Raw genomic sequence first — 14,068 nt, forward strand, 5'->3', positions numbered from 1 at the left:
ATGGCTGACTGCCATGCGGAGGATTTGGGTTCAGTTCCCAGCACTTCCAGGTTTTTTCCCTGGTGATAAGTCTGGAATGGGACCGACTTGGGCTCGTGATGCCAATTGAGAAGATACTTCAGTGAGAAGTAGTGGCTCCCAGGCCTCCAAAACTGAAAATGGCAAGGAGAGAGGTGTGCTGATCCCACACCCTTCTGTAATGCATCCAAATGACGCTATTGGCCGAAGATGACATGGCGATTGGTCAATCCTGATTGGCACATCTTAGGCCATAGTGACAAAACTTTTCTTTTTTGAGCTCTGCTTAATGTTTTCACTGATGAATTCATTTTGTTAGTGAATGTAACAAATCGAAATTTTAACACTAGACTATTGTGCTAGGTTGATATAATTTTCATTGTCCCAGCTGTCTTGATTTGTGCCATCATTTTTGATATCACAGAGTTCACATGTCTTACAGAAAGTATAGAAGATCCGCAGAGCTGTGTAATTGATATTGATGGACTTGCAAAGAGGCTTTCTCAATCCATCTTGACACGAGAGTATTTAGAAACAAGACACAACACTGTGGAAGATGATGGTCTCATTGGGCTTCTGAATCTCATGTCAAATGTGCTTAAACATAACCCGCCATTCAAAAACAGCAAAGAAGGGAAAGATTTTCTGATAGAGGTAATTTATAATTTGTTTACATATTGTATTAAGATATTTCCACATTTGTGCATGACAGTCTGAAAATCTATCTTGCATTCTTAAAATGAATATTTTTATCAACATTAATTTTTATGTTTGAGCTTACAATCATGTTGGTAACATATATTAGCTGTAAATTCTGTTTTAATTTGGATATTAATTGTGGAGCCAAGAGATGGAACTGATAGATCTTTTCAATGTCTTCCAGGTTTTTGATCTTCTGTTCGCACTGCCAAATCCACGTAAGCGATATGTACCAAAGTGCAAGTCACAGCTTTCACGGTCTTCAGCCTATGACTTGTTGGTGGAACTAGCAAAGGAGTCGCCAGGAAACTACCGTATATTACATGAAAAGCTGCTGGAACAACATCGACCAGGACCACATTCACCATACCCATGGGATTACTGGCCTCATGAAGATGGTCGTTCGGACTGTGGTTTTGTTGGTCTGACGAACTTAGGTGCTACATGTTACATGGCTTCATGCATGCAGCATCTGTACATGATGCCACAGGCACGATCGTCGATTCTGCAGGCTCAGTGTGATGGATCAAGCAAACACGAGATGACTCTTCGAGAGCTACAGCGCATGTTTGCTTATCTTCTTGTATGTATGAAAACTATTTCATTCTCTTTCTGTTGTATTACTTATTGTGTATATGGCTTGACTCAGTTTTATGAAATTTATTTCTCTTAAATTTGGTACTTCCTGTTTGTATATGTATCTTAACACTCATGTGTAACTTATATCTCAGTCCACATCTCTCAAGGCTGTCCTACATATACAGAAGACAGCGTGTGAATGAATGAAGTAACAGTAACGTTTAGGAAGGCTGTCTATCATAGACTAAGGTGCCAAAACTGGTAGAGTAAACAAGGGCCAACCTACAACCATGAAAGCACATATTTATAAACAAGTTGTTTCTGTAATGTAAAGTGAAGAGTCAGTGGCAAGTAAATGTAAAGTTCATTAAACAAAGGAATAAGATGGTGTGTCTGAGAGAGGAGTTGGGATAAATACTCCCTTTGTGAGAAAAGTTCCAGGACAGATTTTTCAAAAATATAAAATTGCACTTACAAGCAATAGTTCCTTGTCTGTTTATGCCCGTGTTTCTGGAGGTCTTGGAAGCAACCAGTGAAATTTTCAAATGCAAATCAGGGTAACAACATTGAACCGCCTGTTGCAAACGTTTCAAGACTGCGATTAAAGAGTTTGCTTCACTGTTTGACCTGCAAGAACATACTCATGGTGAACTAATCCTTTACTATCAAAGAATTCGATCAACATTGTTTTTGTTCTTGAAAGTTGTTGTTTGACTTTTTGAGGCTGGTGATCCAAGACTCCACCATTCAGCACTTTGACACTTCCTAATGAGGGTCATATTGGTAGCACAGCTTTCATCCCCAGCATTAATTTTTGACAGAAATTTGAGATCATGTCTGCGTCTATCCATTAGTTCAGCAGAAATTCATCGTCTTTCCTCTCTCTGTTCGTCTGTTTGTGAGACGAGGTTTTGCATAAAGTTTCCGTTTCCCTAAATCTTTGTTAAAATTTTATGACACACATCATGATTCAAATTAAGTTCTTCTGATATTGCACGCACACTTACATGACGGTCTTCTTCAATAATTGCCTTACATGCTGTGTGTTTGCATAGGTATGTGCTGTAGATGGGCAACCTGCTTTGGGAGTGTCTTGCACTGAACCTGCCGCTCAAACATGAGTTCTTGAAAGTGCCTTACCTGCAATGCTTGCGTAATCACTGTCCACATTTCACTAGAGATTTTGCCGAGCGTAATGCAGAATTTAAGTTCATCTTTGCTCATAATCAGCTATCCTTGTATCACTGTAAGTAATAAGCCAAGAATCCAAACAGTGTATTGCTAAGCACAGCCCTGCCACCTAGTGAGTTTGTGCGGAAGACTATACACATGACATGTAACATAAAAACAACATTTTTTACGTTTTAGTATTGCAAACTCAGAAATAAAACAAATCTGTTCTGGTACTTTTTGACAAAGGGAGTATATATGTTCAGATGTGCATTCACTTCTTTACAAGTTATATAGTAAGAAGGAAATGGAAAGGGGAAGGATAACACACTCACACAAGTGTGCGGCGCCCACACATACACTCTCTCTCTCTCTCTCTCTCTCTCTCTCTCTCTCTCTCTCTCTCTCTGATATACAGCTACTTTGGCCTGACTGTGGGCTCCATATGCGTCTAATGAGAGCAGCTACCTGGGTTAGGTGGTTGGGGTAAGGGGAAGAGGCATGGGTGGGGACAGGTAGGGATAGCAGGATTGGGATGTGGGAAGATGATGTGCTATTGTGAAAGCAGGCATGGACATGGTGGGGGCAGGATACAGAGTTGGTTGGCTGTGTTGGGTGGACCAGCTGTCTGTTGGCCACAATTTGGCAGTGGCCATTCATGCTGGCAGAGAGCTTGTTAGTGTCATGCCCATGTGGAAACCAGCACAGTGGTTGCATCGTATTATGTAGATCAAATGGCTGTTTTCACAGAGAGCCCTGTCTTTGGTGCAGTAGGAGATGCCCGTGACAGGACTGGAATAGATGGTAATGGGAGGATTCTTCACCAGCGCACCCGCTAACCTACTAGTCTTTTCCCCTTCTCTAAACCTCTCCTATCCCCTCTTTCCACCCTCCTCCTCCAACACATAAGACTGATTCTTTGTGCTGTTCCCACCATGTCCCTGATTGCTCACACAGTAGCACATAATCTTCCCCGAGCCCTACCCTGCTATCCCTCCTCCTCCCCACCCCATGTCTCCTCCTAACCCCCACCACCCACCTCATATTTCTGCTCTTGTCAAGTGTGGACACATCCTGCAGTCAGGCCATAGATGCAGCCCACAGTCGGGCCCTAGTGGCTGCAAACTGTAACCCCCCCCCCCCCCCTCTCTCTCTCTCTCTCTCTCTCTCTCTCTCTCTCTCTCTCTCTCTCTCTCTCTCTCTCTGTGTGTGTGTGTGTGTGTGTGTGTGTGCGTGCTTTTGAACAATTACTTTTTTGCAAGAAAGCTAAAAATGTATTAGTCTTTTCATTATGTCTGTCTGTCACTCAGTGCCTCCTCTATCCTTCTCATATTGATGTTATTCCATCCTGGGCTTTGCATTGCATTAACGTTTTGGTCTGTATGTTCAGAAAGCAGTACTATAAGAGAGAATATGGTACCCCTCAAAGAGTGTGATCCAAAATATGTTGCTTACACTTTATACAGTGGGAACAGTTATTCTTGCCGTGGGATACTTTGTTCTGCTATGCAGAAAGTTGTTGTGATGCGTATGATGAAACACAGGAAGGTCCTGCTCAAAATGACAGGTGGCGAGTGCTTGCTTGCTACTACACTAGGATACAAGAACTGAGCCAGCCACTGTGGCCAAGCGGTTCTAGGCGCTTCAGTCTGGAACCACGCTGCTGCTACTGTCACAGGTTCGAATCCTGTCTTGGGCATGGATGTGTGTGATGTCCTTAGGTTAGTTAGGTTTAAGTAGTTCTAAGTCTAGGGGACTGATAACCTCAGATTTTAAGTCCCACAGTGCTTAGAGCCATTTGAACCATACAAGAACTGAAGCCAAGTGATGTAGAAAACTATGTGGAATATTTTACCTGTTTTTTGTAATCTTTCAGAAATAAATAGATGTTATTGGAGGTAACATGGTCCTTGAATATAACATGGTCCTCTGTATCACTTGTTTTGAGCAATGCAACAGTCAGAATAATTTATGTGATTATGAATTTCATCATGACTCATACGGCTGAAATGGCTAAAAATATATTATTTGAGATTGTATACCGATAATTGAAAGCCCTGGATGGAGCAATACATAAAATAAAGGAAAGGCAGCCACTTACTGGTGCGTGGCACACAGAAAGAAGTAAAATAGTTAGCATTAGCTTTCAAGCTCTTGCTCTTTTTCTCATAAGAGTACAGACATTCACACATACAGACACCCAAGTGTATATGCCCATTGTAGCAGCCGGGGTTAATGGGCATTTACTAGTGCAGTGTTGATGTAGTCAGTCATGGTAACTCATAACTTTGTAACATCGTCTTTTTTATTCTCAAGCAGTGGAAAAACCGGTATGGAATAATGACAGTATTATGAAAAGGATAGATTGATGCTTACCATACAGAGGGAACACTGAGTAGCAGATATATACAAAAAAGACTGCTGTACATTTGAGCTTTTTGCCAAAAGACCTTCTTCTAAAGTAGAAAACAAACACATTCAAACAAGCATGTCGCGTGCGCGCGCCCACACACACACACACACACACACACACACACACACACACACACACGACCCTTGAGGCCCATCAGTGGCCAGAGTCAGCGGTCGTGATTGTGTGTGTTTCCTACTTTAGTTGAAGGCCTCTTGACCATAAGCTCAAATGTATAGCAGTCTTTTTGTTGTGTCTGCTGCAGCTCAATGTCTCTCCTTTTGAATTCTTATCCACAAGACAATTAATCATCTTTTTTTGCTGCTTTCTGAGGACAACAAGCCAAATTCAGTGCTTCATACTCTGTTGTTTAGTATCCCTTTGCCAGTATTACTTCAATCTTTCTCATCCACTTTCATGACTTTCAGTACATCTTTTTTTCCCTGTTGTAGATCCTTTCATTTGTGACAGTTTTATTTTAAAACTCCGGCTATCTGTTGCCTCTCTTTCTCTTGTGTCATTCCATTGTAAATCTTTCATGACTGTTTTCCATCACAACTTGCTGTTGACTCTTTTGCCAGTAAAGTTTGAAAATGTTGGGTTAATTTAGAGCTGTCTATTTTATGCAAATGACTGGAGATTATCAGTCTCCTCTTTCTTAATGTGTCTGTTATATATTCTATGTTGTAATGAAATTCAACATTATTTTCAATTTCTTGGAGCCCGTTATTTCTGGAGCACATTTGCCTTGTAATTTTCTATCGTTCAATTTGATCTCTATCTCGTAGTAAAAATTATGAAAGATTTTCTATTTTTGTTACAAAATTGGTTTTTCTGAGCCACTTGAATCATTACCTTTGCTAGACCTTCAGAAAGCACAAGATCACAAAATTATCACCATATATTTACTGAAAAAAACTTTGTTGTTTCTCCCAGCATTGTTGGTTAAATTTTATGTTCTAATAATTTTTTCGTTCAAGATTCTTAGGATTTTCTCCAGAATGCAATTAAAGAATACTGAAATTAAATCATCATTTTATCTTACTCCTGTATTTATTTTCAACAAATTTGATGTTTCATGTGTAAATTGACTTTTTTCTAAGAGACTCAGACATTCAATTTCTAATTTGAATTTAAATCACAATTCGTGGATTACGTTAAGGATTTTCTGTCATCATAGTCACAAGTCCTTTGTTTATCAATGACAGCCATGACTGTATATTGCTGGAAGAAAGAAGGAAAATTATGTTTTAACATAAGTGATGTCATCAGAGGCCAGGCTCAAGGGAATAGGAGGAAAGAATGGTGATGGAAATTAGCCTTGACATTTTAAAAAGGAACCTTACCAGCAGTTTCCTTAAGCATTTTGGGGAACCATGGAAATCCTAAATCAGGATAAGCAGATGGGAATTTGACCTGCCATACTCCGGAACGAGAGTGAATTGTGCTAACCACTGCACCACTTCGCTCAGGCCATTTAGTATTTCTGGAATTACAGATTATAAATTTTAAATGTGCTGTGGAGCAAGATCAACCTTTGGTAAAATCACCTAAATTACTGGCAAATTTCTACCCTTTCCAGCAAAATTTTTGAGAAAATCTTATGAGTATCAAGCAAAAGGGATATGCCTCTGTAGATATTGATGTCTTGTTTGTCACTTTTATTATGCAGTGTGAATGGATGCAATTTTCCATTCTTCAGGGACGTTTTCTGTTTTCCAGGTTTCTTCATAAAGTAATAAAAATTCATTTATAATTGTGAAAGTTCAGATTGTGGAGACATGTATACTGTTGTTGTTGTGGTCTTCAGTGCAGAGACTGGTTTGATGCAGCTCTCCATGCTACTCTATCCTGTGCAAGCTTCTTCATCTCCCAGTGCCTACTGCAACCTACATCCTTCTGAATCTGCTTAGTGTATCCATCTCTTGGTCTCCCTATTTATCGTCCATGTTTCACTTCTGTACATGGCTACACTAAATACAAATACTTCCAGAAATGACTTCCTGACACTGTATACTACCGTTATTATTTAGAGTTTTAATAACATCCTTAATTTCCCTAGCAGTGGGTGGCACACCGATATCTTTTATGAAACTATGGAAATTCTAACTTTTGCTTCAGTCTTAGACAGCATAGGAGCCGACGCTTGTATTTCACAAGTACTTCACTATTTTCAGCACTGTTTAAGCCCACTCTACATTTTTTTCACCTCTGAAGCAAGTCCTTGGTTCTTGATAATGTTTTAATTCTTACTCCTTCTTCTTCCATTTCAAGGAGTCTATTCTGAAACCAAATGGATGTAACAAAACTGTTATCTCCAACTCATTGTTAGCTGACCTGTATCCAATTTTCCAGTTTGGTTGAAATGTAATGCTTGCCATGGCAGGCATACAGGTGATGTCCTTTTGACATGGTCATTCACTCCCTCTCTTTATTTTTGGTAGTGTCTAACTTCTCTGTCATAGTTGTTTTCATGTCTAGTTGTTGTCGTTTTCCTCATGTTGCTCTTTCTCTTAATGCGCTCTGCCATTCTGTCCTATTTAGTTTTGTCTGGTGCAAATATTTTCTATGTCATTTATTTCTGTAGTTAGGTTGTGCCAGGTAGAAATTATGATTTAATTATAGGGAGATAGTGATCAGAGTCAGAGTGAACACATATTATTACTTTAATTTTCATGATTTTTGTCAATTGTTTTTATTTTATTATTATTATTATTATTATTATTATTATTATTATTATTATTTTTTTTTTAAATACACACTACAGTTAGAATTCACTTCAAATTAGATGATCCAAGTTTATGATTTGCTTGGAAAAGATTTTCAGTGATTATTTCAGTTGGAGTGATTTACAGATGCAGAAATCAAGTGACAATTTCAGTACTTTTGTATGCCAGATGTCCCCATATTGCTCTTCAAAATTAGTTCTCTTTGCGTATTTGTGCGTTGAAATGATTTTAAAATTTCACAGAATGTGATTACTGAATATTAGATCATTTATTCCCACAGTTATTTTGTTTGGCTCAGATTGTTGATGACAATTTACAATTTTACCATTTGAAAGATTGTAGATAGAACACACTCCTTCATCCTCACTACAAAGCTTCTAAAAATGGTGTACTTTTTTGTAATTATTTGAGTAATAGAACTATGACTGCAAAATGCATTATAAATATGTGTTATAGGAGAGTGAAAGAAAGGCATACAATCCACGCAGTTTTTGTAAAGTATATACCATGGACCATCAACCTCTGAATACTGGTGAACAGAAGGACATGGCAGAGTTTTTTATAGACTTGGTTTCAAAACTTGAAGAAATGACTCCTGAGTTAAAGAAACTTGTCAAGACATTATTTGGAGGCGTCATAAGCAACAATGTTGTTTCGCTAGTGAGTATTAATTGCCGTATCAATTTATCTGATACATTAAAAAATTAAATATTGTAATTGGGCAATTACAAAAATTTCATCTCGTACACTGTTCATGCATTTTAAGTCTCTTCAAATATCGTTTCCTCAAATTTACTCTAAATTATTTTAATTCTGTTCATCGTTCAGAATGTATCTTATTTTGTGTGTTTAATTTAGCGTGTCCAATCTGTGCTTGCCTCCAGAAAACAGAAACTATGTTTTCAATAGCTTAAAATCAGTTCATTTTTTTTCGCAGTTTTTGCTACATGGAACACATTTTTCTGAGAGGTACAGTCCGCTTGTTTTGTTTTAACATTTAATCCCACACCACCACTTGCCTACAGTCTTGTGTATAATGGTATATAGGGTTTCATTTAGTGTTTCCTATACTTTCTTTGCACTTGAAGTCATTGTTTCAACAAGTTCCTTATTTAATATAACTCAGTGGTTTTTTAAACAGCAAAATCACATTGATGTGCTCATTTCAAACAACATTTTTGGGGTTTAAATCATAAAAACTCTGCTAATGTGTAAGAACCTTAATTGTGTAGTTGAAGGCACAGGTACCAAGTGCCCTTTTTGACTGTATCCATATTATCCTTTATAGAAATAAGTGTTATTGGAGGATATGTAGGAGAGTAAACTGACACGTCTTCAGTGTCAAACATCATTTTCATTTCTGCACAGCAATTTACATTTCCACACTTCTTTCACAGGATTGTGAACATGTAAGTCGAAAGTTGGAGGAATTTTACACTGTTCGTTGCCAAGTTGCAGACATGCGTAACCTGTACGAGTCACTTGATGAAGTTACAGTAAAGGATACATTAGAGGGAGATAACATGTACACATGCTCACAGTGTGGCAAGAAAGTTCGTGCAGAAAAAAGGTGAGTAATTTGACATGATAAGAATTTGGATCCTCCACCTATTTGTTTCGAAGGAGGTCAAAATATTAGACCAATTAAAGCTGCATTATCCAGTTAAGTATTATTTGCCATTCTTTGTTTATAGCGATCTGTAAACTGTAATACTAAACAGTGGAAAGTGTCCTGGTCAGAATATCAGTAATTATGAAAAGAATAGATTGCTAATCAACATCAAATTGAGTTACAGACAGGCACAACAAAAGGACCTATACACACTAAACTTTCAGTGAAAGCCTTCTTCAGAAATGAAAGAAAAACACACGCAAATTCACACAAGCAGAAACATCTCCTGCACACATGACCACCATCTCTGGCCACTCTGGGCCGGACTTCAACTGTTGCATTAACTGAAAGCAGCAGTGGAAGGAGAAGGGGTAGCAGAGTACAGGTGAGGGAGGGGGAAGAAGAGAGAGAGAAGAGCGATGTCTGGTGGTATATGCAGGGTTTATAAGGCAGCAGGAAAATGCTGCAAGGGGCAGTGTTGGGAGGCTCTGGGTGGGGGTTGGGGGACGAGGGTGGAAAAGGAGAGGAACAGTGAGGGGGAAAAAAACTGGTGGGTGTGTTAGCAAAAAGCGAGCACAGTAAAGGTGGGGGTCATGAATTGGGAGGAGGTTATAGGATAGAGAGGCAGAAACTGGTGAGTGGAGGATGTGGGGAAGTAGTTTGTTGCAGGTTGAGGCCAAGATAATTTTGGTAGCAGGAGATATGTTGTAAGAATAACTCCCATCTGCACAGTTCAGAAAAGCTGGTGGTGCAGGAAGGATCCAGATGGCCTGGATTGTGAAGTAGCCACTGAAATCAAGCATGTTGTGTGCATCTGCATGTTGTGCCACAGGATGCTCCACTTTGGTCTTTTGCCACAGTCTGGCAGTTGCCATACATCCTGATGGCCAGCTCATTGGTAGTCATACCTGTATTAAAAGCTGTGAAATGATTGCAGCATACTTGGTACATGACATGGCTATTTTCACAGCCTCTGATGGGATAGGATAAGCCTGTAATATGACTGGAATAGGAAGTGCTGGTGGGTGGACTGGACAGGTGTTGCACCTGTGTCTTAGATAGGGGGTAGGGGTGAGATTCCTATGAAAAGGGATTGGGACTGGGAGTGGCATGTGGATAGGTTCGGATGTGCAGGTTGTGTGGATGGTGGAACACCACTTTAGAAGGGATGGAAAGGATCTTAGGTAGGATACCCCTAATATCAGAATGTGATAATAGGTAGTCAAAGCCTTGATGAAGAATGTCATTTAGTTGTTCCACTCCAGGGTGGTATTGGGTGACAAAAAGGGGCACTTCTTTGTAGCTAGTTCTTGGGGGTGGTGGGAGGGTTGGCAATGTATAAGTATACAGCACAGGAAATCTGGGGATAGTGCCTGTCTGTGAAGGCCTTTGTGAAACCTTAAGCATACTGGCAAAGGGAGCTCTTATCACTGCATATACTTCATCCACAGGTGGCCAGGCTTTAGGAGAGGGATTTTGTAGTGTGGAAGGGATGGCAGCTGTCTAAATGTAGGTACTGTTAGTGATTGGTGGGTTTAATATGGGCAGAGGTGTGGATGGAGCCACCAGAGAGGAGGTGGTCTGTGTCCAAGAATCTGGCACACGGGGCTGAGGACGACCAGGTGAAGTGGATGGGAGAAAAGGTGTTGAGGCTGTGAAGGAGTGAGAATAAGATGCTTTGGCCTTGAGTTGCAATCATGAAGATATCATCAGTGAATCTGAGCAAGACCAGGGATTTGTGTTTTGGGAGGCAAGGGAGTTTTCCCTCTAGATGGCATATAAACAGGTTGGCATAGGAGGGTGCCATGCGGTGACACAATTTTTTTATACTTTCCCTTCAAGGGAGAAGTAGTTGTGTATTAGGATAAAGTTTGTAAGTTGGATGAGAAATTAGGTAGAGGGTTTGTATTCTGATGGATGTTGAGAGAGGTAGTTAGTGCTCAATAGCAACAAGACCATGGGCATGAGGTATGTTGGTGTGTAGGGAACTGGCATCAACAGTGACAAGTAGGGATACTGGAGGCAAAGAGGTGGGAGTGGTGGAGAGTTGGTGAAGGAAGTGGTTGATATGGGAGGCTACATTTTGGGCAGTTGGTTGCAGCTGTTGGCCAATGAGGGGTGAAATTCATTCTGTGGGTCACACTAACCAGCTACAGTGTGACATCCAGGATTGATGGATTTGTGGATTTTGGGGAGTGGGTTTGTGAGGTGTCGTGGGGGTGAGGAGGGAAATGGATTCAGAGAGAGGTTCTGGGAAGGGCCTAAGTCCGTATGCAGGGACTGGTGCTTATGTTCGACTTCTGGGCTTGGATCACTCTGGTAGAGTCAGACAATTGGCAAAGGCTTTCTGCCAGGTAGCCACTGTGATTCATAACGACAGTGATAGAACCTTTATATGCAGGTAGGATGACTAGGTGAGGTCTGTCTTGAGGCTGTGTATTGGCTATTCTTTCTTTTGCTGAAAGGTTGGTGTTCTTAGGAAGGGGTTTGGGGAAGGGTGGTGAGGCCAAATGGGAGGTAAGGAATTCCTAGAACATGACCAGGGGGTAGTTTGGTAACTTGTGGGGGGTAGTTTCTACGAGAGTCGTTCAGTAAGTAATACCCACATTTTTTAAACAAGCCATTAATATACCCAGACAAATGTCCTTGTTGGTGCTTCACATTTGATGTTTGTTCTGTGCACCAGTGAAGTTTCGAACAATTCTGGCAGATGGCAGAGCCGTAGTACGGCTTCAAAATGGCATCTACATATGACTCACGTTGCAAGTAGCATGCTGTTATTGAAAAAGCTTGCACAAAAAGAAACTGTGGTGAACATCAATAAACATTTGTGTGCAGTGTATGCCGATGCTGTGTTTGATAAGAGTTCAGTTGCGCGATGGGTAAAGAAATTTACAGCCTCAGGAAATGCGAAGCAGAGCTCCATGATCAGCTACGCTCAGGACATCGTGTCACATCCACTGCTCCAGACATGCTGAATCATGCAGATGCGATTATTCATGCCAACTGCCACTTAAAGATTCTCTACAGGGAACACACTTTGAAGATGATGAGAGTGTCAGTCATGCAGTGAAAACATGGCTATGCCTACAGGACAAGAGCTTTTACTAGCAGGGAATACATGCTCTTCCCAGCATTGGTGTATGGTCCTAGAACGTAATCGAGACTACATAGAAACATAGGACATGGACAAGACATGTTGAAGTATATTGTCATCAAATTCTGACTCTTAATAATAACGATGTTCTGAGAAAAAAAAAATTGGAGCATTACTTATTGATCGACCCTCGTAGATGACATGTCTCTGTGCCTTGCAAAGACCTTAATATCAACCTAAGATCCCCAGAAGAAACTCCCGGAGCCTCAAAGACAGTAATGTTTCTTGCAATTCATGATGCGCAATGACTAAATAATGAAATGAAGTTCATCCTGTTAGGTACTTAACATTAGCTTGAGGAGTATGTATGTAGTTGTAGATATATTATATGTTTACAATTTCTCCCTGTATGGAATTATTATTGAAAGTGGTACTTTTCTACAGGGGCAGTTTTATGAGATGCATCTAGTTCTCTTGTGTGCTGTGACATACACAATATAATAGTTGCATGTTTTCTTGCAGCATGACAAGAGAAGTGTAAGAGTGTCATATAAATGTTTAACATTAAATATTGTGTGTATAGGCTCACAGTAACAAAGCGAAATACTTGTGAGTGCACAATAAGTTAGTCAACATTACTATTCCAGTTTACAAGAATTATGCGTAGGATAGATTGCTAATCACCATAAAGATCACATATTGAGTTGCAAATAGATGCCAACAGTTTTTTAGCCATACCACCCACTTTTGTATCTTTGTTAGTAGTAAAGCTTAATAACTGCCTACCTGTTCCACAGTAAAGGTGATTTACAATGTAGAGAAGTAACTTTATTTTAATAGTATTTATAAAGCTGGCTAACACTGATCTATATCAGGCTACGTGAAAATTTCTGCCCCTCTAACTGTGCACTGCTGTGGTCAGCAGCAGATGTGTGAAAATCGTGTGGGGAAACACTTGTTAACTGAAACTGTCACATGTAAAGTGCATTGAACAAGATGCGAATAAATTGTGTACATCTGTGTGTATGTGAAGGACAATGGATTATCTCTTGTGTATCCAGTAGATTATTGGTTTCATATTTTTGCTCTAGTGTTCGTTATCTTGTATTTAAACTGGAATCTTTGTGTCATTAATTTAAATTTTGTAAAAAAAAGTTATTGCTCAGTAGAATTTTGATTAGAGCTTCTGATAAAAAAAAAGTTTTTTATACATAACACTGAGTTGCATTTAGGGTGAGATAAATTATGTTGGCCGAAGTGCTTCCTCCAACAAGGCCCCAGCCAGTTCTTACTATCCTTGTTGGTCTGAACAGCTAATTCTAACAGCCCTGCAATTGTGGAGACATTACATAACTTTGAGACACTGCATAGCAGCAGATAAAAAGTGTTCCTATTATATTTTACTGCTTATAATAATTTTCTCACCCTACACTTTCATGCTACCCTATGCCTATTTCTGTTGGAGTAGGTAAATTGTTGCGCAGTATTTTTGTACCTGGCAAATTTACTACTATCACAAGATTCTCAAAAACATCTCTCTAATTATGTGCATTAGTAAATTTTGTTGTTGTTTTTGTATTGTGTTGGCAGGGACTTGTATTTTTGACTTGCTGTGTACAATATCAAGGAAAAAATATTTGAACTAAGAAAGAGATGGCATTGGCATCAATAAAATCTAGTTTTCATTATGTTAGTACATGAAGCACAATAAGGCAAATCAAGTATAACTTGAGGGACATAATAGTTTCATTTAT

The 14,068-nt window shown here is 39.6% G+C and overlaps 1 protein-coding gene across 1 annotated transcript in view; it reads left to right on the forward strand.

Annotated features, from left to right (window-relative positions):
* The window catches only part of LOC124788817 (ubiquitin carboxyl-terminal hydrolase 34), a 518,595-nt gene that overhangs the window by 302,124 nt on the left and 202,403 nt on the right, over nt 1-14,068 (forward strand). The window contains exons 28-31 of the mRNA XM_047256101.1: nt 461-672; nt 902-1,300; nt 8,062-8,265; nt 9,003-9,175. Of these exons, the coding sequence (XP_047112057.1) occupies nt 461-672; nt 902-1,300; nt 8,062-8,265; nt 9,003-9,175 (988 nt within the window). The remainder of the gene's footprint in view (nt 1-460; nt 673-901; nt 1,301-8,061; nt 8,266-9,002; nt 9,176-14,068) is intronic.

This window comes from Schistocerca piceifrons, chromosome 1, assembly GCF_021461385.2.
Source record: "Schistocerca piceifrons isolate TAMUIC-IGC-003096 chromosome 1, iqSchPice1.1, whole genome shotgun sequence".
Classification (NCBI taxonomy): domain Eukaryota; kingdom Metazoa; phylum Arthropoda; class Insecta; order Orthoptera; family Acrididae; genus Schistocerca; species Schistocerca piceifrons.